General features: G+C 42.3%; 1 protein-coding gene across 1 annotated transcript in view; it reads right to left on the bottom strand.

The window, feature by feature from the left end:
• Positions 1-23,934, bottom strand: part of Npc1 (NPC intracellular cholesterol transporter 1) — a 58,045-nt gene that overhangs the window by 1,387 nt on the left and 32,724 nt on the right. Inside the window, exons 9-23 of the mRNA XM_070029438.1 lie at positions 23,231-23,457; positions 21,281-21,381; positions 18,214-18,316; positions 12,550-12,739; positions 10,919-11,101; positions 9,987-10,101; positions 7,845-7,972; positions 7,600-7,740; positions 6,266-6,355; positions 5,715-5,905; positions 5,254-5,369; positions 4,715-4,844; positions 2,796-2,996; positions 1,696-1,927; positions 734-847 (exon numbers count right to left, since the gene is read on the bottom strand). Of these exons, the coding sequence (XP_069885539.1) occupies positions 734-847; positions 1,696-1,927; positions 2,796-2,996; positions 4,715-4,844; positions 5,254-5,369; positions 5,715-5,905; positions 6,266-6,355; positions 7,600-7,740; positions 7,845-7,972; positions 9,987-10,101; positions 10,919-11,101; positions 12,550-12,739; positions 18,214-18,316; positions 21,281-21,381; positions 23,231-23,457 (2,262 nt within the window). The remainder of the gene's footprint in view (positions 1-733; positions 848-1,695; positions 1,928-2,795; positions 2,997-4,714; positions 4,845-5,253; positions 5,370-5,714; positions 5,906-6,265; positions 6,356-7,599; positions 7,741-7,844; positions 7,973-9,986; positions 10,102-10,918; positions 11,102-12,549; positions 12,740-18,213; positions 18,317-21,280; positions 21,382-23,230; positions 23,458-23,934) is intronic.

Here is a 23,934-nt window from a genome sequence, read left to right as displayed (position 1 = left end):
CAAATGTCTCATGGACTTTCCTGCCCTGGCTGGCTTTGAACCTCGATCCTCAAATCTCAGCCTCCTGAGGAGCTAGGATTACACGTGTGAGCCACCAGCCCTCGGCTCAACGACATCTTCATATTCAAGATCCACATGCTATAGGACAGCTTTCCCAGTTACTGAGAGTAGCACTGTGTTCCACCTACATTGTACCTGCTGCTCTATGAGTCTGGAGGAAAAGTTTTAAGAAGGTATTTTAAGGGCAAAAGGTGTGTATTTCTCATACATACTGTCTTCTGTTTTTAAACTAAAGTTTTAAGGTTTATTTTTATTTTGAGACAAAGTTATATATATAGTCCAGGCAGGCTTCAAACTTGTGATTCTCCTGTGTTTGGATTTTGGGTGTTGTCCACCCATAATGTTCAACTGTGGTCATTACACTTTTAATGGTGTTTTTTTTTTAAGTGTCGCAGTAACTTCTGGTCTATATTCCAGGATACAGAATTGGACTAAGAACCCCAGACAGACATCAAGTACAGTTTGTCACTGAGTCCTGGAGCATAGTGGCTTCATTCAGTTCTAAAGAATTTGTGGGCTATACAGGAGATAGCCATCTTGTGGAATTTGTGATCCTTGGGAGCTGCAGCCTAAATAGAATCCAAATTCTGACCCACTGAACTTAATTTCTTCTGAGAGTCATTGGGCCACCCAGCATGCTGCCCCGCCTGCCCACACTAAGAAGGACACTCACAGAGCTCCCCATGTGAGCCAGTGCCTCTTCAGCACGGTCCACGCGGCTTCCTTTCTTGCTCACTGTAAATGCTCTTGTTATGTGGCTGCAGAACTCCACAGAAATGCCACAGCTCTGGAATAAAGTGCTTTCATAAGTTACAATGATCTTTCCCAGTTGAAGATCCAAAGCAGCCATTCCTTGCCCAAGAGAAAAGCGTTACCAGGCACCTGGTGCTACAGGAGCCTTAAATCGCCCCTTTCACAATACAACTCCCACCACCCTGTCACACACCCAAGTTGTAGCAGGAACATTCTAGGATCCTAAGGTGAGTTTGCCTCACCCCCCCCTCCCCCAAACCAGCACACGTATCAATCCAAGACTTCCCCATCTGAAAGCACAGATGCAGGTTTCACTTTCCACTAGCAACCACCCATAATCTTCAATATTTCCTGGCAATGGTAGAGAAGGCTCCATAGGGAAGGGCAACTTTATAAGCAAACAGTGAACACCCTGCTGTCACTGCAAGCCTTTCCAGTACCTTCAGAATAAAGGTGGAGGACTGGAGCTAATCTTACCACATTTCCATTAGTATAGGCACACGACACACTACTTACTATGGCTGCAAGCAAAAGGTTTAGAAGAACTAAACAAATTCATTTTTTTTTAGTTTGAGACAGGAGGCTTAAAAGTTTGAGGCCAGTGTACACAACCCAGGGTGCCAGGAAACTTGAGCTCCTCCGATCTCAGCCTCCTGAGTGCTGAGATGACAGGTGTTGAGTAACTGCTTCTACCTCCAGACGATCCCTCCCTTGATGCGCCCCGTGCCCTGCCCTGCCTCTGTGCAGTGCTCATTTCACTCACTGGGGCACTGAGTTAAGAGGCAGCCCAAGAGCAAGAGGGTTCCTTCAGAGCTTATGTGGAATCAATCCACACGGGTGACACAGGAGTTAGGACAAAATAAAGAGTAGGCTAGGACTCACCATCACCAAATTGACCAAGGAAACTGCATTCAGGCTGATGTCCCACAGCCACATAATGCCAAACATGTTGACCAGGATCATGGCGATGGTGACACACATGATGACTGCAGACCACAGGTCACAGCCCAGAACCACCATGGTCACCAGAAATATGGATCCCAGGGACATGCTGAGGTTGAAGATGGCGTCATCAATAATGGTCAGGTACTGTTCGTAGAAGACGTAAAACACACTGGGGAGGAAGAGGAGTACGGTTACAGCTTGCGCTGGCTCCTGGGAGCTTGCCTAGTCCCCTGCCACACCTGCAAATCTGTGCGACCACACCACTCAAGACTGAGCACCCCCCTCCCTGGCTTTACAATTCAGGGAGATTTCTGCTGGGCCCCAACCACTGAAGGAGTGCCTGGTAAGAATCCAAAGCGTGCATTTTATAAATTGCCATAAAATTGCTATATTCCTATAGGACATTTACAATGAACTTTCCACAGTATTTTCTGGAAACAGAAAGTCTCAATCTATTCAGAGAACTATCCCAGGCCATTTTTCTCCTTCCTCAAAAAAAAAAAAAAAAAAAAAAAAAACAACAAAACAAAAAAATAGGCCTTTATTCTTTAGGCAAGATCAAAGCGGTGGGATAGGAAAACACTTGTTTCCTTTATCTTTCTCTATTTTTCAAATTTCATACATAATCATCTTCTTGGCAGGGCAAAACCAAAAAACCCAACAACCTTAATAAACAAAAAGTCTACCTATTCTAGGGTCATGAGAAGACAGGGATTCCATCAGCTGAGGGCTGATAGAACAGGCCCGCTCTTCAAACCCTGGCCTGCGCGATTTTACAATGAGACTCTCAGGTGTGACACAGCACAGATCCAGTTGTTTGCACCTCTCAGACCATGGTAGAGACTCCAATTCTTGCGCTGCCTATCCAGCATGTGTTCAATGTATTTATATTGTCTCTGGGGCTCAGGATGGCACAGGTGTCCAAAGCAAAGCTGAAGGCTAATATCCTACCAGGGCAAATCCTACCCATCCCCCGCCCCCAACCAGGGTTAGACCCTCTTCCCAGGAAATGCTTGTTTATAAAATCCCCACGTTACCTGTATGGGAACACATGGTAATTACTACCCTTCATGCCCATGGTTTTGGTGATGTTACTGGCTACAAGTTGAGCCTTTTTCATGGCATCAATAAAGTCCGCAGAGGTCTGAAGCACAGTGTGGTAGGTCATGAAGTACGTGGCTCCTACACTGGTGTCATTGCCAAGGATGTTAACTGCTGAGCTGTAAGCAGCGTGTCCCCTGAGAAAGAGCCGTGGGTATCAGGAAGGTCATGACTTCTAAAACATGGGCTTCATCTGAGTACTCCCAGCACAGTGAAGCCACCTGACCTTGCTCAGACACCAGCCTGAGGAAAGACACTTCCTGGTCAGGGAATGTAGAAGACCGAATTATTTCCACCCAGACGGACTTTTCTTTGCTGGTGTGGTTTTCTGGATCACAGTGGCTATTGTTTCTCTATCTGGTTCCACTCATAATCAAACATGTTCTGATATGGGTTTACTCAGTGCTATTATATACGATAGGGAGAAGGGAAGGGCCTGGACTCACACTCAGCCATGCCAAGGAACAACCACATGAGCCTGGCAGAGCTCCTCACCTGGGCCTAGGCTACCAGATCTAGGAATGGCATACCACCACATGCCCATGGGCTGGGTGGTGGACACTGCAGTAAGGTCAGGGGGCACATGACACTGCATACTGAATCTCTCCCAAAGCGGTGGCTACTGCCATCATTACAACTGAATTTACTTCAGTTTGATGTATGGAATCCAGAGTACAAGTGCTATTAGCAAAATAAATTGCAAGATCCATTTCTACTTTTAGGACACTTCTTTAAGATTTTTTTTTTGGGAGGGGGCTTGAACTCAGGGCCTGGGTGCTGTGCCTGAGCTCTTTTGCTCAAGGCTAGTGCTCTATCACTTTGGGCCACAACTCCACTTCTTTTTTTTTTTCCTTTTCTTTTCCCTTTTATTTTTTTTTAATGTCAATCATGGGGCTTGAACTCTGGGCCTGGGCTCTGTCCCTGAGCTCTTCAGCTCAAGGCTAGAGCTCTACCACTTGAGCCACAGAGTCATTTCTGGCTTTTTTGCTTATGTGGTGCTGAAGAATCAAACCCAGGGCCTCATGCATGCAAGGTAAGCACTCTACCACTGAGCCACCTTCCCAGCCCCATCCACTTCTGACTTTTGAGTAGTTAAGCCGAGATAAGAATCTCCTGGGGACTTTTCTACCTGGGATGGCTTTGAACTGTGATCCTCAGATCTCAGTCTCCTGAGTAGCTAGGATTACAGATGTAAGGATTACATGGCTAGCTAGGACACTTCTTCAAGACTTTGCATATGTTGTCTCATAGCGCTCTGGGACATAGGGCTCTAGGAAAACATTTATTTTTACAGAAACCAAGTTTACTGAATATACATTGTATGACCATCTAGCAATAAAAGCTCCCAAATCAACCTCTAGGCTTCAAGCCATCTTTACTATTTCTGGGCCAGATGTCTGGGACAACTGGCCAGCTGGCAGGATAGTGGAATGAAAGTGTGTACCCTCACATATGGCCAGGCTGGCAGGGAGCATGCTAGGGTTAACAGTCTTAATCCTTAACCTGTGATGACATTAGCAAAGCAAAGATGTGGCTCTTTATATCCACTGGCACAATGAGACAGATTGGCTTTTTTTTTTTTTAATACTTTGGAATTCCAGCACATCTATCCTCTTTGTCTCCACTCCTCACATAAAATGCACAGGAATGTGTCCCATTCAATATCCTGGGAGGAGGAGAGAGCAGCATAAGAAACCAGTGCCCAGGTCAGGGTGAAATCTGCTGAAAACTAAGAGGAATTTTCCTCTTATTTCACAGGATTGAAACGGCAGCAAAGAGTCCCTTTCCTGTCAACTCTCAATCCAATTCTTTGGCTGAAGTAGATGCTTATCCAGCACAGATCAATGGCACTTACCCTTTGCCACACTTGGGGTTAGGGTTGTCAGAAAGGAACATGGGCAGGAATTTCATGAAGTCTCCACCCTGCGGCCTCTGTTTGCCCTCTGGAGTCAGAGGCCGGCAGCGGATGCATTCAGGGTTAACCACTGGCAGAAACAAAGTTGGGAGCAAACTGTTAGAAGAACAGGCCTCTAGATTTAAAACAAAACAAAACGTTTAAAAGAATGAAGGAAAAAGTATTTCCTGAATCTTTTCCTTAGTCCAGAAGCTTTAGCCATATGTGACTTTTGTACTTCAGTAGATTTAATAATTAGTTTCATCTTGGACTGAGGGCATGGCTTAGTGGTAGAGCATCTGCCTGGCAAATCTAAGACCCAAGGTAAAACCTCACTATTAGCAAAACAGTGAATGACTGAGGAAAGGGATAATGACAAAGGAAATGAGAGTCAGCATTGGTATATAAACAGGCAACATGAGAAAGACTGGTAAATGAAATTAAAACCTAAAAAAGAAAAAAAAAAGGAAAGGAAAGCCTGGAAGAGGAGGAGAAAGTACCAGAAGCATTGCAGAATTGGTCAGTGCTATTGTAGACTCTACAGCAGGAAGACTGTGGCTTCACCCAGTCAAAATAATCATCAATCCAGGATGAAGGAGCAAAGCCAATCCGGGTGCTAGAGAAAAGGAGAGAGAAAATTACTAACTGGCCCCAAAGGGAGGAAGTCTTTAGTTTCTGTACTTTTCCCTTTTCTGTACTTTATACTTCTATCAGTCAAAATAAAAACTACTAGCAATCATTAAAAACAAGAACGTAAACTTTCAAAGTACTAAGTGGTAAAGGAAGTCTTTGAAAGGGTTTGCTCAGCTAAAGCTCAAGTTAACATGCTTTTTACTAAAACCAACTTTTAAAAACAAAATCTGTTTTCAGTAAGAAACTTCAGGCCCAAATTAATTAGAGCCAAGAGCCCCTTCCAGCTGCTTCAGTCAAGTACAAGAGGACCAGGTGGCCAGGTACTGACTAGTTGTCCAGCTGCGCCGCGTTAAATATCTGCTGCACCAGGGAGTCGTTGTCACAGCCCATGCCTCCGCACACCATGTTCTGCCCCTCCTGGGAAGTGTAATCATGACCCTCTTCTAAGACAAAGTACACAGGTGGACCCGAGTGCAGGTACTGCTTGAGGGATCTGAAATAATCCGTGACGTAGGAGTCCTGAAAGACCAATAAGGAGAGATACAAGTATGAATGTTCTAATGGTACTAAGCAAGGTGGTGATTGCTAAGAATAAAGAGGTTACCAGGAAGCCAAGATTTGTGAATGTTTTTCCTTCAGTCCCAAGATGCTCCTCCTGCTACCCCAATCAGAGCAGCACCACTGTAAGGTAGTCTCGGAACCCAGACAAACACATTCTACAGCTATGCTCCGAAGGGCAGTATGAGAGTTCGTAAGGCCAGAGCAACCCACACCGCAAAGCTTTGTAGTTGCTGCCATTTCCTTGAACCTGTTTGTGTTTAGAAATGGGCACTAGCACCCACACACATGCTACACAGAATAAAAAAGAACGCCTCTTACATTTGGCATTGAAAGAGACTGATCCAATCCAATTTCGACCTTATTCAGGACCGCAATACTGAATGACAGAACACCCACAAACACAGCTATCTGTAAGGGGAGGGGGGGGAGAAAGACAGTGATTGCTTAGAATAATAATGAGTTTAAAAACAGTTTAAAACAAGGTATCGCTCAAGTGGTAGTCAAACTCCAATACCACCCAAACCAACCAGAAATATAATCTTACATACACACATAAAAAAGGACTCCCACCATGCTCCTTTGCTGGAGATTGAACCTAGGGCCTTGAAAATACTAGGCAAATACTCTACCACTGAGTTATACCTCTCATCCTCAAATCAGATTTTTCTGAAATGAAAAAGCAAGTTTAAATGACATGCTATGCCAACAGGAAGTTTAGGGTGGTGGTATTAAATGAGTCACTTACTCTCTCTCAGCTTAGAAATGATATTCTTTTAGTAGAGAAATGAAAAATGCTCTCTGTTGGCTACATGTATATAAACTATGAAATGCTTCTGTGTGGTGCTGGGGACTAGGGGTGCAGGTGCTACAGGAGACCTGAGTGGTCATGGGACAGGTGTGCATCTTGCATGCAGTGAAAGCAAAGGAACCCAGATAGGTGATAAAAAAAAAAAAAATCAGGGGCTGGGAAGGTGGCTCAGTGGTAGAGCGCTTGCCTTGCATGCCTGAGGCCCTGGGTTCCATTCCTCAGTACCACATAAGCAAAAAAAAAAAAAAAAAAACCGGAAGTGGCACTGTGGCTTAAGTGGTAGAGCGCTAGCCTTGAGCTGAAGAGCTGAGGGACAGCGCCCAGGCCCAGAGTTCAGCGACCGGATCAAAAAAAAAAAAAAAAAAAAAAATCAAAGAACCACACAGGTACATTGTGCCAATGTCAAATTCCTGGTTTGAGGTTAAGCTTAGTGCTAAACACATTCTTAGCATGTGAAAGGCCCTGGGTTCAATCCCAAGCAATCCCCCCACCCCTCCGCCTCCCCCGAATATGGTCTGATACTGTAGTACTGAATATGTAAGATGGACCATTTCAGGGAACCAGGTGAAGGACAGCTGGGACCCATCTGTTCTTTTTTTTGCAACAGTCAGTGAATTTATAATTGTTTCAAAATAAGGTTTTGGCACTGGTCAAATAAAAACTCAAAAGCTATTGCTTATAATGACATAAAATCTCGCTTGGGAAAGGCTTTGTGCAGACTTGCTTTTGCATTTGTGCATACATACTAACGCGGTCAGACGCTTCCATCTCAGCTATGTGGTTTCACCAAAGACATGTGACACGTTTTGGGGAGAAGAGAGAGAAACCACAGGAAAGCTCATACCACAATGGGACGCATCCAGTCCTTCAGCAGAAATGGAGAATAGGAGTTTTTGAAGAAACGAAACAGGAAGCTGTCTGAGGCCTGGACGCTTCGTCCATCCGCAGCGCCTCTGACACAGCAGAGGATGTCCAGCTGGTTCTTCTGAGGGGACGAAGAGGAAAATAGGTCACAGAATAATCCTCTGGGTTTCTTAATCTAGACTGTATGCTCAAAGTAAGTAGCTTAGGATCCTCATAATAACTCACCTCTTGCCGCTTAATGTCTAACCCCAAGAGGCTCACAAAACAGGTTATCTGAAGAAGGAAGTCAATAAAGATTGCCATTCCCGCAAACAGAGAGAAAGTATGAACAGCTGGCATTGTGGACAGTGCGCCTACAGGGAGAGAAAGCTGTGTTATGCCACTTGCAGAGTTGAGGACTCTGTAGTCACGTGAGTCCTATCTTCAAGTGAACACATAGATTCAAGGAGGCTCCAGCCTGCACAGGCTCAAGGCAGGAGGAGTGCCACATCAGCATGACTGTCACTTCAGAATAGGGAGAAGAGAAGATCCTATGAGCTAAGCCTTTTTTGGAAAATGAAATCAGAACTAGAATACTTGGGTAGTAGCTTTCTAGGCCCTAGCCCATCCTACTTAACCAACACAGGGGAATTCAACTCTCATTCTACTGAATTTAACAAGGTCTCTGGTAAATTTGTATAGATTTCAGATTTAATCATCACAGCTGGGTGCTGGTGGCTCACACCTATAATCCTACCTACTTAGAAGGCTGAGACCTGAGGACTGTGATCTAAAACCAGGGAAGTCAGCTGAGGCTGTCTTCAATGAACTACCAAAAAGCTGAAAGTAGAGCTATGGCTTGAGTGGTAAGGTGCTAGCCTTGAACAAAGCAACTCTGGGACAGTGTTCAGGCCCTGAGTTTAAGCCCTAAGATCAGTGTCAATGCCCATGCCAGCACACCCCTTCTACCCCCAAAGACTTGATCATAAATATAGGCCTTTTTGATTTTTTGCCAGTCCTGGGGCTTGAACTCAGGGCCTGGGTTCTGTCCCTGAGTCTCTCTGTGTTCAAGGCTAGCACTCTACCACTTGAACCACAGTGCCACTTCCGGCTTTTTCTGTTTATGTAATACTGAGGAACGGAACTCAGGGCTTCATACATGTTAGGCTATCACTCTACCCCTAAGCTACATTCCCAGCCCTAGGCCATTTTTTATAGTACCTAATATGCTCCACTTTTAGAGGGACCGTACTTTCCATCTGCTGATTTATTAATAAGATACATCTCTCAATTTAGTTATTGTTGGAGGTAATGTACAATCAAAGCAAGGTGTTCCAAATCAAATGTGCAGGACTGCACTCAGAAACTGCAAACTAGCAGATCACATGCATCCTGCCTGTCCCACACCATACTGATCCATTTTTGGACGAAAAGTATTTTCTAATAGGTAGCTGGTACTTATCAGTGAAATAGCATTTACAAAAGATACCTAAATTCACAGCTTTGGGAAGAAGAATCAAGACTCTGCAACCCTGGGCTGGTCCTTCATCACTGCCAGGCACCCCGTCCCAGTTGGTTTGCCAAGGGCACACCAACCTTGAGGCACAGCCTCGGCTATTACTGCTGCTCTTGCACTGATTTTCTCATAAGACAACATAAAGAATTTTTGTTTCACTGCCTGTGTCTATCAAAAGGAACAATAAGGCCCAGCTTTTGCAAGCACACTGCTTTGTGGAATTGAAGGGCCACACGGTGCTGGTGCATCTGTGTTGAAAGACCACCAGCTGTGTTGAAAGACCAGCACCTGAACAATCCTCCAGTGGCTGGCATAAGGTGATGTGGTAGCCTGCAGGCTCTGCAGCTGTGGCATGTGTCTTCTCTGGCTGGTGGGATTCTAATTCAGTCTCCTTTGCAGAGGTGCCAAGTGCCTTTAAGAGATGTGGCAAGCCGGCCCTCGAACTTGTAACCTTGGTAATGTCTTCTTGAAATTTTGTTCCCATTCATTCTGACTCCTTGTATTGAGGTAAGGTGCAAGAATATCAGCTCACTAATGAGGCTATTCCAAGACTGTGCAAGGCAGAGGAAGCCTGTCTGAAAACAAAGGCACCAGCTTCTGCCTGCTACTTTGTGTCATGTTGAAGACAACCTGGTCACGCTCTGAGCTGTAACCTCAGCACTGTCCTAAACTAATACTGACAAAGGAGACACTTGTAAAATCACACTCATGCCACTGCCACCAATTTTTCTTGTGGTCCACTCAGTGACATTTTTTCAAAGGAATAGTTTCCAAAAGGAAGAAACACAGAGGAGTATATTCAGAAGCCCAATCAGTGCCTTTTCCCCAGGCTCAGCAAACCATAGGACTGGTACAATTTAAAGCATAATTACCAAGGAAGAATGCCGATGTCTCGCAAAAGGAAGATAGGAACATAGTAGGAGCCACTTCTCCCAGGACCCTGCCCAGTTGCTGATCCAAGGTTTCCCCTTGAAGACGTTCGTCTCTCTTAAAGAAAAAAAAATCAAATACACAGCATTAGAATTGCTCAGTCAGCAATGATGTCACCTCTTTGCTACCTTGTACTAACTAAAAATGATTTGTAGATAATTAGCACTATCCCAAACCATATAAACTTTTATGGATGAGTCTAAAGTTCTCAGGTTAATTGATTCAGAGTACTTTTGAACTAATGGCTCAGCCACCAGGTGGGAAAAGTGAGCAAGACTGAATCATGTCATCAGACAATATGGTGCACAGACTGCCAGCAGCTGGACCACTAGATCACTCTTGTCTTAGCAACATTGAGACACTTCTCAGTGGTGTGAGTACTGGGGCTTGAATTTGGCCTTGTGCTTAGATTTTTTCACTTATAGTTACATGCTACCACTAGAGTCAAACTTCCAGTTCCAAGATCAGGACACTTTCTACCTCGGCCACATCACATCTACATGTGTTGATCTTATGCCTTTTTCTCATAGATATTCCTGCCTGGGCTCGCTTCAAGCCACAATCCTCAGACCTCAGCTTCCTGAGTGCTAGGATTACAGGAGTGAGCCACACCTACATAATACACCGAGAATCATTTTAATAACATTCTCATCCAAATATGTTGACCTCCTATTGCACGCATGTGAGAAGATACTACTTAAAGCCAAATTCTCGCTTTCTATATATTCCATCACCAAAATGTGCAGAAGAAAACAGACTCAAGTGCTGGGAAAGGACAGAAAGGATCTACACTGCCCTCACAGAGGCAGAAACGACCAGCCAGTGATAGAGCCCAGTTTCCGGACAGAGCCGAGCTCCAGCAAGTGACACGTACCTGGTAAGTCTGCACAAGAATGAAGATGTTGTCCACTCCCACTGCTAACACCAGAAACGGGATGACTTCAATTACAATGAGGGTCAGCGGGATCCCAATGTAGCTGAAGATGCCCAATGAGCAGGCCACTGAGCTCAGCACAATCAGGATCCCTGCGATGCCTAGGGAGATCTTAGAGTCCACCTGACAGACAAGGACAGGAACCATCAGAGGACTTTCGGCTGCGTTTGTTATTAATACGCCCTCATGATTACTCTGCATCTATAGCAACCAACCTGGAGTTTAAAGTTTTATGCTCAGTTTGAGATTTTTTTTTTTTTTTTTTTTTTTTTTTTTGCTGGTCCTGGAGCTTGAACTCAGGGCCTGGGCACTGTCCCTGAGCCTCCCTGTGCTCAAGGTTAGTGCTCTACCACTTGAGCCACTTCTGGCTTTTTCTGCTTATGTGATACTGAGGAATCGAACCCAAGGTTTCATGTATGTTAGGCAAGCGCTTTACTACTAAGCCACATTCCCAGCCAAGAAAAAAAGTTTTGAAGTCTATGTCTTCCTTAAGAAAATATTTCATGTGCTCACATTCTTAAGTGATCAACAACTTACCAGAAAAAAAAAACAAAAACCCTACATTAAGTGAAACATACCTTAGGTATAAGATGAACCAAAACATTGGAATTGAAGAACACGATTTAGAAAACAGAAATGTTTCATACAATTAACAGTTTGCATCAAAAGGAACAATAATTCTAAGACAGTTTTGACATAAGGAATTAATAAGTAGAGGCAAAAGATGATGTCACACTCACTGTTCATTGCCATCCTTCTTTTTTTTTTTGTTGGTCATGGGGCTTGAACTTGGGGCCTGGGTGCTATCCATGAGCTGTTTTTGCTCAAGGCTAGCGCTCTACCACTTTGAGCCACAGCACCACTTCCAGTTTTCTGATGGTTAACAGGAGATAAATCTAATAGACTTTCCTGCCCAGACTGGTTTTGAATCATGATCCTCAGATCTCAGCCTCCTGAGTAGCTAGGATTACAGGCGTGAGCCCCCAGTGCTCGGCTCTTTCTTTTTGACAGTACTAGACTTGAGCCATACCCTTCTTGCTTTTTTTTGCTTTGTTTTAATTGTTGGTCATGGGGCTTGAACTCTGGGCCTGGGTGCTGTCCTTGAGTTCTTCAGCTCTAGGCAGTTGCTCTACCACTTGAGCCACAGTGCCACTTCTGGTTTTCTGGTGGCTAACTGGAGATAAGAATTTCATGGACTATCCTGCCCAGGCTGGCTCTGAAGCATAGTCCTCAGATCTCAGCCTCCTGAGTAGCTAGGATTACAGGCATGAGCCAATAGTGCCTGGCTATTTATTTTTGCTTTATTTATTTTTCAGATAGGGTTTCATACTTTTTGCCTACTCTGGCCTTGGACTAGGATTCTCCTTCTTATACCTCCCATGTAGGTGGGAATACAGTTGGGTATTACTACTCCCAGCTTGTTTGTTAAGATAGGGTCTGGCTGTTTTGAGCTGGCTTCAAACCATAATCCTGATTTTTTTGTCTTCTAAATAGTTGGGATTGCACACTCCTTTCATTATCAATTACACACACACACACACACACACACACACACACACACACACACTTACCAGGAGCCTGCTACAGCTTTTGATGTGCCCCAAGGCAAGAGAGATGTACAAAAACATGATAGCATAGCTAATTGCAATAGTGAAGACATCACTGTTACTTTCACGATTCAGTTCATCTTCAATACTTCGTTCAGTAGTAAAAGAAATGGTGAGATTTGGATTCGAGTAGTTTTTCACAAAGTTAATAAGTCTAAAGAGCAAGCAAAAATGTGTATTTTTAGTTAAAACTACATGACAGGTAAGTATAGACTTCTTCCCACCTTTATGACACGGAGGTTCACCTTTGTCCTATATGAGGGCTTTCTACACTGGAGCGCAAAAGAAACTCTCACACTGTTACAGTCAGGCTGACTGCATTATATTATTATTATTAATATTAATATTAATATTTATTGGTAGTGCTAGGGATCAAAGCCAGGGCCTTACCCAAGCAAGGTTAAGTGCCCTATGCCTGAGCTAAATGCCCAGTGCTCAAGTCTCTATCTTTGAAGGTATCTTTAGATGTTACAATAGACTCACCTCTCTTATACACGTGTATGCTAAGAAATCATCAAAAAGGAAAATATTTTAAAATTACTTCATACCTTTTTTAAAAACTAACATATCAAAGTATACACACACTTTTTTCAAAGACAGGATTTTGCTATGTTGTTTAGCCTGGTCTTGAACTCTTGAGTTCAAGTGATCTTCCTGCCTCCATTTCCCAAGTGCTGTGATTACAGTTATATACTATTATGCTGGGCTTATGTGAAGTGTATTTTAAAGGACATGTATACTCATGAAATAAAAATTTAAACGTGCATCTCTCTCCTGCTCAGTCCGCCTTTCTCCCTCTCTTCTATCCCTCCTCCCAACAGTACTAGGGTTTGAACTCAGGGGCTTGTGCTCACTAGGCAGGAGCTCTACCGCTTGAGCCATTTAGTTATTTTTCCAATAGTGTCTCACACCAACCAGCCTGAACCACAGTCATTCTATTTAGGTTTTTCTGGGATGACAGGCATATACTACCATTCCCAGGTTTTGTAAGCTTTTCTGCACAAGCTGTCCATGACAACAATCCTACTGATCACAGTCTCTCTAGTAGGTAGGATCATAGGTGTGAGTCACTGCACCCAGCCTGGTTAACTTCTGATATTGATGAAAAGACTATTCACTCAATGGGAAAATACTTTCAAAATACTTTAGAAAACTAAAATTAAACCCTTATATATCACCCAGAATCAACTCCAAATGGATCAAAGAGCTCGAAGTAAAAGCAGACACACTGAAAATATTACAGCAAGGAATAGTAGAAACTCTAGGGCTCTTTGGTACAGGCTGAAATTTTCTTTCCTTTTTTCTTTTTTTTTTTGGGGGGGGGTCCAGTCGTGGAGCCTGAACTCTGGGCCTGGGCACTGTCCCTCAGCTCTTCAGCTCAAGGCTAGTGCTCTACCACTTGAGCCACAGCGCCACTTCCGGCTTTTTTCTTTTTGCTTATGTGGTGCTGAGGAATCGAACCCAGGGCCTCTGGCATGTAAGGCAAGCGCTCTACCACTGAGCCACCTTCCCAGCCCTGAAATTTTCTTAATAGAAACCCAGAAACTCAACAAATCAAAGAAAGGTTTGACAAATGGGATTGCATGAAACTCCAGAGCTTCTGCATGGCAAAGGACATAGCTAGCAAGATCAATAGAAAGCCCACAGACTGGGAGAAGAGCTTCATTAGCTATACAACAGATAAGGGCCTTGTATCTAAAATATACTTAGAACTAAAAAAATTGTCACCCAAAAGTAAATTCTCAAAGAAACAACCACGCCATTAATAAGTGGGCTAAAGATTTAAAGACTTCTCTGAAAAGGAAATAAGAATGGCCAATAGACACATGAAGAAATGCTCAACGTCTCTGGCAAATCAAACAACATTGAGATTCCACCTCACCCCAATTAGAATGGCTATAGTCAAGAAATCTAATCACAACAGATGCTGGCGGGAATGTGGCCAAAAGGGAACCCTACTGCATTGTTGGTGGGAATGTAAACTTGTTCAGCCACTCTGGAAAGCAGTATGGAGGTTCCTCAAAAGACTCCACATAGGGCATGCATGAGGCCCTGGGTTTGATTCTTCAGCACCACATAAGCAGAAAAAAGCCAGAAGTGGCACTGTGGCTCAAGTGGTAGAACACTAGCCTTGATCTGAAGAGCTGAGGGACAGCACCCAGGCCCAGAGTTCAGGCCCCATGACCAACAAAAAACAAAACAAACAAACAAAAAACTACACATAGAGCTCCCTTATGACCTAGCAATCCCACTTCTGGGCATTTACCCAAAGGATCACAAACAAGGCCATACTAAAGCTACCAGCACAACTATGTTTATTGCAGCATTATTTACCATAGCTAAGATATGGAACCAACCCAGATACCCCTCAGTAGGTAAGTGGATCAAAAAAATGTGGTACATATATACAATGGAATTCTATGCTTCCATCAGAAAGAACACCACCACCCAGTTTGTTAGGAAATGCAAAGACTTGGAAAAAAATCATATTAAGTGAAGTTACCCAGTCCCAAAGAAATTTAGGTGCCGTGGTTTCCCTTATTTGCAATAATTAGTATCTATATAGGACAATCTTATCAGATGAATTAAAAGGCTCAAAAACCATGTACAAATGACTATATAAATTGATGCTAAGTGAAATGAACCCCAAGATATGGACATAAGAGGTCTGTCTGTATTGTTACTGTTTTAAATGAACCTTGTGATTTTATTTGTTGTTGTTTCCTTTGTATGTTCTTTCCTCTATGGCATATCCCCTGTTGTCGCTGTACTTAATTTTGATACCCTGCATCTTGTAGATACTATGTCTAATCTGGAGAGAGGTAGGGGAATAACAAAATGCTGAAACAAGGACACAAGATGACCCACTGCAATGAAGATACCTACTGGACAGTATATTGGAAACAAACTGTATAACTTCAGGCAGTGAGGGGGGGGGCGAAGGGGATAGGAGTGTGGAAGCAGGGGGAGGAAGTGATAATGGGAAAACAACAAGGAAGGGAAGGGGTAACAATGATCAACAAGTAATGTACTCACTGCCTTACTCATGTAACTGTAACTCCTCCGTACAACATCTTAACAATAAAAATGAAAAAAATAACAGTAATAAGATAATGCTAAAAAAAAGTTCTGTGTTTCAGAGGTCATCAAGAATACCACAAAAAGCCAGGGCACTAGTGCTCATGTGTGTAATTCTAACTACTAAGGAGGCTGAGATCCAGAGGACTGCAGTTCAAAGCCAGTTTAGGCAGAAAAGTCCAAATTCCATCTCCAAAATAATCAGCAAAAAGACAGGTTAGAGGTATGGTTGAAGTGGCAGTGCTGCCGTTGAGCAAGCAAACTGAGCCAACAACCCGAGTAAGCTCAAAGCTCTAAGTTCAAACCCCAGTACTAGCAAAAAATGCAAATAAATAGAATGCCACAAAAAAAAAAAAAAATCAAGCAAACAAACCAAAGCCACACAGAATGGGAGAAAATGGAAATCATTTACCTGATAAGACTTCTATCTATAATATATAAATAATTTTATGGCTCAACTAAAAAATAAAAATAACCCTCAAGATGAGCAAAGGATATGAACAGACATTTCTTGAAGGAAGGCAAAAATAAGCACACAAAAATGTGCTTAAAATCTTTAATCATCAGGGAAATGAAAATAAAAAAAACACAATGAAATACCACTTTGTACTCAGGAGGATGGCCAGAACTGAAAAACACAATAAAAAGTTCTGTCAGATGTGAGCCCAGCAATCCTTCCAAATTAAAGGTAGAGTTACCAGATGACCTAGCAACTAATTGTACTCTTAGGTATATAAAGAAATAAAAACTTGCATCCATAGAAAAGACTGATGACAAACATTTATAGCAGCACTATGTATAACTGCAAAAAACCAGAAGCAAAGCAAGTGTATATCCACTGATGAGTAGACAATAGGACTGCTATAGTCATATTATATGGTCATAAAAAGGTATAAAGTACTGACACATTGTCACAGCATGGGTGAACATTGAAACATTATGCTAAGCAGAAGAAGCCAGAAATAAAAGTTCACAAATATGATTCTATTCACATAGAAGTTCTGAAGACAGGAAGTAAACTAGTGATTGGCGAAGGCTGTGTGTAAAAGGGAGGCAGGTAAGAGCTAAAGAGAACAGTCATTCATTCTAAGATAATCAAAATATTCTACAACTGACTGTGGTGGTGGCCGAGCATGAATGGGACCCAAGAAGCTTGTACACTCATCAGGTATAGCTTTTTTCTATGTGTGTGCTGGGAATGGGAATCCAGGGGCTCATGCATGCCAAACAAATTCTCCACGATTGAACTTCAGCTCCAGTCTGAGTTGTAGAACTTCAGTGAGTGTATTGCATGGTTTATGAGCTATTATCTCAATGGAACTTTTTAACAAATAATAAGGGGTAGCTGGGTGCTGGTGGCTCACACCTGTAATCCTAGCTATTCAGGAGGACTAAGATCTGAGGATCAGTTTAAAGTCAACCTGGGGAGGAAAAATTATGAACGTTTTAAAAAAGTTTGGTCATGAAGTTTTTTTTTTTTTAAATATTATTTTATTTTATTTGAGAACATACTGTACAGAGGGGCTACAATTACATGGGCAGGATAATGCATACATTTCTTACCAAGCATTGCAGCCTCCTCCTTTGTTTACCCTTCACCTCCCTGGTCATGAAGTTTGAACTCAGGGCCTGGGCACTGTCCCTGTGTGCTTTTGCTCAAGGTTAGTGTTCTACCACTTTGGGCCACCCACTTCTGATTTTTGAGTGGTTAATTGGAGATAAGAGTTTCATGGGGACTTTTCTGCCTGGGCTGTCTTTGAACCAATATCCTTAGATCTCAGTCTTTTATTAACTCTTTTTTTTTTTAATTGTGAAAATACCATACAGAGGGGTTACAATACATGGGCAAGATAGTGAGTATATTTCTTATCAAGCATTGTCGCCTCTTCCTTTGTTTCCCCTTCCCATCCCTTCCCCTCTCCACCCCCAACTCCTCCCACACCACCACCACCCCCACCCCCTTTTATGAACTCTTATTTCCTCCAATTAACCACCAAAAAGACAGAGGTGCAGCTGTGGCTCCAGTAGTAGAGCGCTAGCCTTGAGCAAAAAAGCTCAGGACGGTGCCCAGGCCCTGAATTCAAAGCCCCAATACTATCAGACACACAAAACAGTGAAGGGTAAATAGAAAAAAAATTCTCATTCACCTAAGTTTCTCATTCTCCAGAGGTTAGAAATACAGAACAGTTAGGTAAATATGCTGATTTTGCCTCTTAATAGGCTTTGAACTATTTATTCATCTTTCTCTAATGACCACACACCACATACTTATCTTTTACTACTGTATATTCAGGGGTGTGCCCAATTTTGCTGTCTTGATACAAAGCAAGGGTTATTTTGCATAGTTATACATTCTTGTGAAAAAAAATGTATGTTTAAACTTTGTATTGTTAAAAAGAAGACTTCTTAGCACCACTATATCAAGTGAAAAAAATTATGTAACTTAGATCTAACACTGGTTTATTTAGAAGATAAAGTTCAAATGCGCACAGCAATATGTCCATTTTCCCAAACACTAGGACAGTTTGTTTACCTCCATGCGATACTCACTCTTTTTCCCAGGCCTGGGCCTTCTGGAGCTTCTCTGTGTCATTATAGTAATTGTTGACAGGGAAGGTAATCACAAGTGCAGTGGCATTGTTGTAGTTTTGATCTAGAACAGAAATATGTGATGTCAGAAAACAAAGTACAGGCATGCAGAAAATTAGATATGGAGGGAAAAATGTGGATTTTTTGTTGTTGGTATTTTTTTTCTTTTGGGGGGAGTAAAGGTGGAAAGGTAGGAAGGGTGAATAAAAAAAACAGTCATGCTATTAATTCTACACTATGTGGAAAATGGACTATATAACTTGTGGGCAGGGATGGGAGGGGAAATCTGAGGGAAAGTGAAGGAAGGGATGATAACATTTCAATATGTCCAAAACAGAAATGTACTCATTATCTGGCTTATGAAATGGTAACCTCTAACCTCCCCTGAATATTTTGTTATCTTAGAGATTATTCCATTTTAGTAGATAAGACTTTTTGATTATTTTTCTTCAGTACAATATTTTCTAGTATAGTTTAACCAAGTCCCAATCAAACTTTTTTTTTTGGTATTTTTTTCATAGCATTTTTTTAATTGTGAAAATACTGTACAGAGGGGTTACAATTACATGGGCAAGATAATGAGTACATTTTTTATCAAGCATTGTAGCCTCCTCCTTTGTTTCCCCTTCCCATCCCATCCTCCCCTCACCCCCCCCCAATCAAACATTTTTTTGTGTGTAAAGAACATATCTGCAGACTCTCATAAAGTATAATCACTGCGTTTTTTGTTTTTTTTTTTTTTTTTTTTGTGGTCGGTTGTGGGGCTTGAACTCTGGGCTTGGGCACTGTCCCTGCACTCTTCAGCTCAAGGCGAGCACTCTACTGCTTGAGCCACAGTGCCATTTCCAGTTTTCTGGTAGCTTATTGGAGACAAGAGTCTCACGGACTTTCCTGCCTGGGCTGTGATTCTTAGATCTCAGCCTCCTGAGTAGCTAGGATTACAGGCGTGAGCCACCAGTGCCTGGCTGGCCTTGTACTTTTTTTTTTTTTTTTCCAAATTCTTTATTGTAAGTGATTACATAATTTCACAAATTTCACAGTATTGTGGGATACTGATGCTTAGTTAAAGTCACAAACACATTCTAACTTTCATGGGGCAAATAGTCTATATGGTCTATAAAGCTTATGAGTTCTATGAGCTTTGACAATACAGTTATTCCTTCCACATCGGGTGATATGTACATTCTTTTCCTTTTGCAGAGTCAGCCTTGCACTCTTGATTTTTTTTTTTTTTTTGCTCAAGGTTGGCATATCTACCACTTAAGCCATGCCTCTACTTAGAGCGTTTTTTTGCTAATTAATTGGTGATAAGAATCTCATGGATTTTCCTTCCTGGGTTGGCTTCCAAACTGGATCCTCAGATCTCAGCCTCCTGAGTAGTGAGGGTTACAGGTGTGAGCCACTGGTGCCTGGCTACATTTCTGATTTTGATACATTTTCCCAAACAGTTTTCCAAAGAGGCTGTACTACTTTTTTGGCTGTACTACTTTTAATCCTTTTGCTCAAGAAAATATTTACTGAGACCTCTTTTGTACGAGATATTTTAAGTATTGTGGACAAATTCAGGAGAGAGAAAAATCATTTCTTTTCTGGACTTTACATTCCAGTAATCAATTTACATTTCCACCAACCACATAGACTCTTCCATGCTTTCATCAACATGGGTTTTATTAACTGTTAGGCCTTTGCTAATTTCTTGTATAGAAAGATTAAATGAGATGATTTTCCCAACAGGAGTGAACAAGACATTAATTTCCTCTATAAAAATAAAAGACATTTCAGGAGAATCGGAGAATGAATTAGGGTTGAAGTTTTGGTTTAGTAGTAGAATGCTGGCCAAGCAAGCACTATTCCCTGAGTTCAAACCACAGTACCACCAAAATAAATAAAAGATTATATTGCTTCTTTTGTTGACTTTCAACCACTTTTCTTTTGGATTGAGTTCCTTTAGTTCCCCCCATGGAGAATGATGTCCATAATAAACACCAATATTTCTATCTAGTTCCTTGCTTAAACAACACACCTATGTGTTTCTGCTTCACAAAGGAATTTCTAATTTTAGGGTAGTCAAATTCCTTAGTTTTTTTTCTTTTTCTTTTAGTGGATTGTCTGAGTTTTCTGTCTTGCTTAGAAATGCTTCCTCTATTTAAAAATAGATCTTAAAATCCCTTCTGTACTTTCTGCCAGTTTTTCTTTTTTAAGCTTCACTTTTTACATGCAATGCTTGATCTTTCTGAAGTTTATTTTGATGGGAAGGAGAAGTTCAAACTTATTTTTACCTATGGCTAGTCAGTTGATAACACCACCCCTTCATATCATTAGAGACAGTATTATTACATGAGACAGAGTAAAATTTCAATAAGGATCACGAGGTTTCCTTCCCTTGCCTTGGAGCAAGGGGAAGAAAACCTAGCTGGTATCTTAACTGCCTGGGGAAAAAACAGTTGAATTGACAATTAGGCTTCAGATGCCAAAGTGTTGCATGAATCAATGCCCCATTTGATTTGGCACCATGTTGCTTTTTCCACTAGAGAAGTGTCCCCATTTGTCCTGGCTGGTTTGGGGGGGGGGGGACCTATCAACTTTGAAATTTCCCCAATCTCACATGTTGCTTCCTCAAGATTCTACAGGTGTCCTTACAATTGAACACTCAGGAATATATACAACTTCATTAAACTGGGGAAATGGCCTTTGCCTAGAACAGCTTCTCACATGTAACCTAGTACAACCTCTTCCTTTTCTAATTCTTTTCCACTATCTACACTTGGCTGGCCTTGAACTTTAGATCCTTCTACTTCTGACTTCCATGTACTGATATTATAGTTGTATGCCACCATGCCTGGCCCATTCTTTTAAACCCAGAATAAAACTCAAAACCAAAGGAGGTATTTTGGGAATTCAAAAGAGAAGGATTTATGAAGATCACTGAACCTCTGAAATCTTTGAAATTATCTGAAATGCTAATGACAGAACTAGGACTCTAGGACTCTTTTTACTACCTAGGAGAAACAGGAGATCCCTCACTTACCATCATAGCCTCCCAGTACAAGCCATGGGAACACTGGTCCTCCAAATGTACCCAGGCAAGGGTCATGGAGCATACTTGTGTCATTCAGAGAGGCAGGAGCTCTGCCAAAAGATGAGAAAACACCTCAAAATTAGAACACGCTTTAAGATACCATAGAGGTCTAAACATTTAGACCACAGCATTTAGAGGGCCTTGGGCTTCCTCAGTTAATATGTTTGTCACTCACCTCTGGGGGCTCAGACATTGGACAAGAGATAGCAGATACAGTCTGGCACCATTAGTGGTATATAAAGAAGAGACAAAAGACACAAAAGGCACAACGCCTCCCAAAGGAAGAGACCTATATGGAGAACTCAGTTTCTTAAGGGTGAAAATTCAGCAGGGGAGTAGGAAAGAGAGCAAGATCATAGGATCAAACCTACATAGTTATAATTGTGGGGAGAGGGAACATGTGTGTGACAGGAAAAAGCAAGAGGAGAGTGGTTCAGGAAATGGTAAGCCCTATCTTAGAGCGTAAGGTGGCCACAAATAGGGTCTCCTAGGATAGTAGGGCTGGAAAGGGCAAAGAGGAGGTGAAGGAAGGGGTGAAACTGTCCAAAAAGAAATGTACTCATTACCTCACTTATGTATCTGGAACCCTTCTGTATATTACACCTTTATAATAACAATTAAAAAAAAAAGAAAAAGAAAAAAAAAAAGAATAGATGAGGGTAAAAGCAAAGATTCTATCTATAGTAAGTAGCTTAGGTTTTTAGCCTAGAGACACTGGGGAGCAATTAGGGTTCTGGGAAAGGGATGCCATGAGCTGTTTTACAAAGTTGGCTTGGTGAATTGCAAGAAGGTCTTCAAATGGGAGAGAAACAGGAAGCAGGAGTATAGTTAGGAGGCCTATGTATTGGCCCCAGAAAGAGAGGCAGGCGGGGGAGAGGGGGAGGGACGTGGGGAGAATCAAAATGTCATGCCAGTCACCAGCCAGAACCTGCCCTTCATGGCTGCAGGATCAACTCAGCCATGGAGGCAGGTGACCTGCATCTGGAACAGAATATCCTTCCTACAGCTGAGTGACTCAATGTCACGGACATCCTGAAGTTGAAGCCCACAACAGTCACTTGAGGACATTGGGAATAAGGGGGGGGGAAATCAGCAACAGAGCCTCACATTTGAGTAACTGGTAGGTAGGTGTCTGTGCTATTAAATGATGGGAAATAGTGTATCTCTGCTTGGTTCTGGGCAGGTCAAGTCTGATGTTCATGTAGGATGGACAGGTAGGAAAGCAGGGAAGGCTGGAAGGTATGAAAAGGTGGGAGCAGAAGGGCCTGAGATCATAGAGATGCACATGAGACCACAAACCAATTGCACATCATTGCAAAATGCTTTTTTCTCATCACCACCACTCCCTCGTACCACCTGCCATGTTGAGAATGCTGGTTTGGGGCCTATGAGGATACTACACTTATTGTTCAATGAGTACAACTCATGTTTTCAGAGGTGATACCCCTAAAGTAGAGCAAACAAAGCCCAATTGTCTTAAGAGTCTCATTTCAATGACAAAACTTGGCCTTGGAGATGTGGTCAATGTAGAAGGATGCTCAAGGAGAGAAGTAATTTCTCTGCTTCCACAGTAAAGAGAAATATCCACTGCGGTTATTTATCTTGCTAAACACCTGTTTCTTAGGACTATACCACTCAGGGACACCAGGCCTACTTGGCATTGCCATTCTTTCTACTACCCCAAATTCCCTCACAGGTGAGCCAAGGTGGGTGACGAACCTCAATTAGTCACCAGCCCAAATGACACATGGCCTCCTAAGTTGGAGCTGCATGCCAACCCTCCCCACTCTCTAAATGGAGGTTACATGCTTAAAAACAATTAGATATCAAGATACAAAGTTATATTTGAAAGATTAAAAAAAAAAGCACTACAGGATTCCATCTTCATGAGTGACTTACCGGACACAGTACAAAAAGTGTGTGTGGAAATCAGCGTATGTATAGAAGTCATCCTGTATTTTGTGGTCCAGCATCAAATGGCTATTCTGGAAGTAATTTAGCACACTCATAATGGTGCAATTCTTGTTATAAGGTGACAGTGGGGCCACACAGATGTCCTGAAGTGTCACAGTCTCATTGTTATAAAACGCAACAATGTTTTCAATGTCTGTTTGTAAGTCAAGAACCTGAAAGAAGATTAAAAAAAAAATAAACCCAGAAACACCACATTTTTTAAGATCTTTACAAACCAGTGTTGTCCTAAGTGGTAAGAAAAGTACTTCAGGAAAATTCTTCCCAAGAAGCGTGAGGAAGAAGGCACACCATGGAAATACATTTGGTGGTGCTAAAGACCCATTCTTACAGCAAAGTAAGATGAAGACCCTGGATGTGTCCAGAGATGGGGAGGGGACCTGACCGAGATGGACCTCAACAAAGGACACGCAACCATCTCTCTCACCAGCTGCCACCAATGAGGTCTCAAAGGGAAGAGTGGAGCAAAATGTCTCGTATTTCAGATGCATGATTATTCCTCCTTGCCAAAGACATACCCTCTACTGCCTTGCTCCTCACTGTGCCCATGCCCATACTTCCTAATAGAGACCATGCTCCTAGACGTAAATGACTGCTGTTCAGCTTTTGCAACAAGCTGGGAAAAAGCAATG

This window comes from Dipodomys merriami, unplaced genomic scaffold (genome assembly GCF_024711535.1).
Source record: "Dipodomys merriami isolate MVZ:Mamm:240054 unplaced genomic scaffold, mDipMer1.0.p SCAF_2, whole genome shotgun sequence".
NCBI lineage: Eukaryota > Metazoa > Chordata > Mammalia > Rodentia > Heteromyidae > Dipodomys > Dipodomys merriami.
Note: the sequence above shows the minus strand (reverse complement) of the source record. Positions and strands in the feature narration are given on the sequence as shown.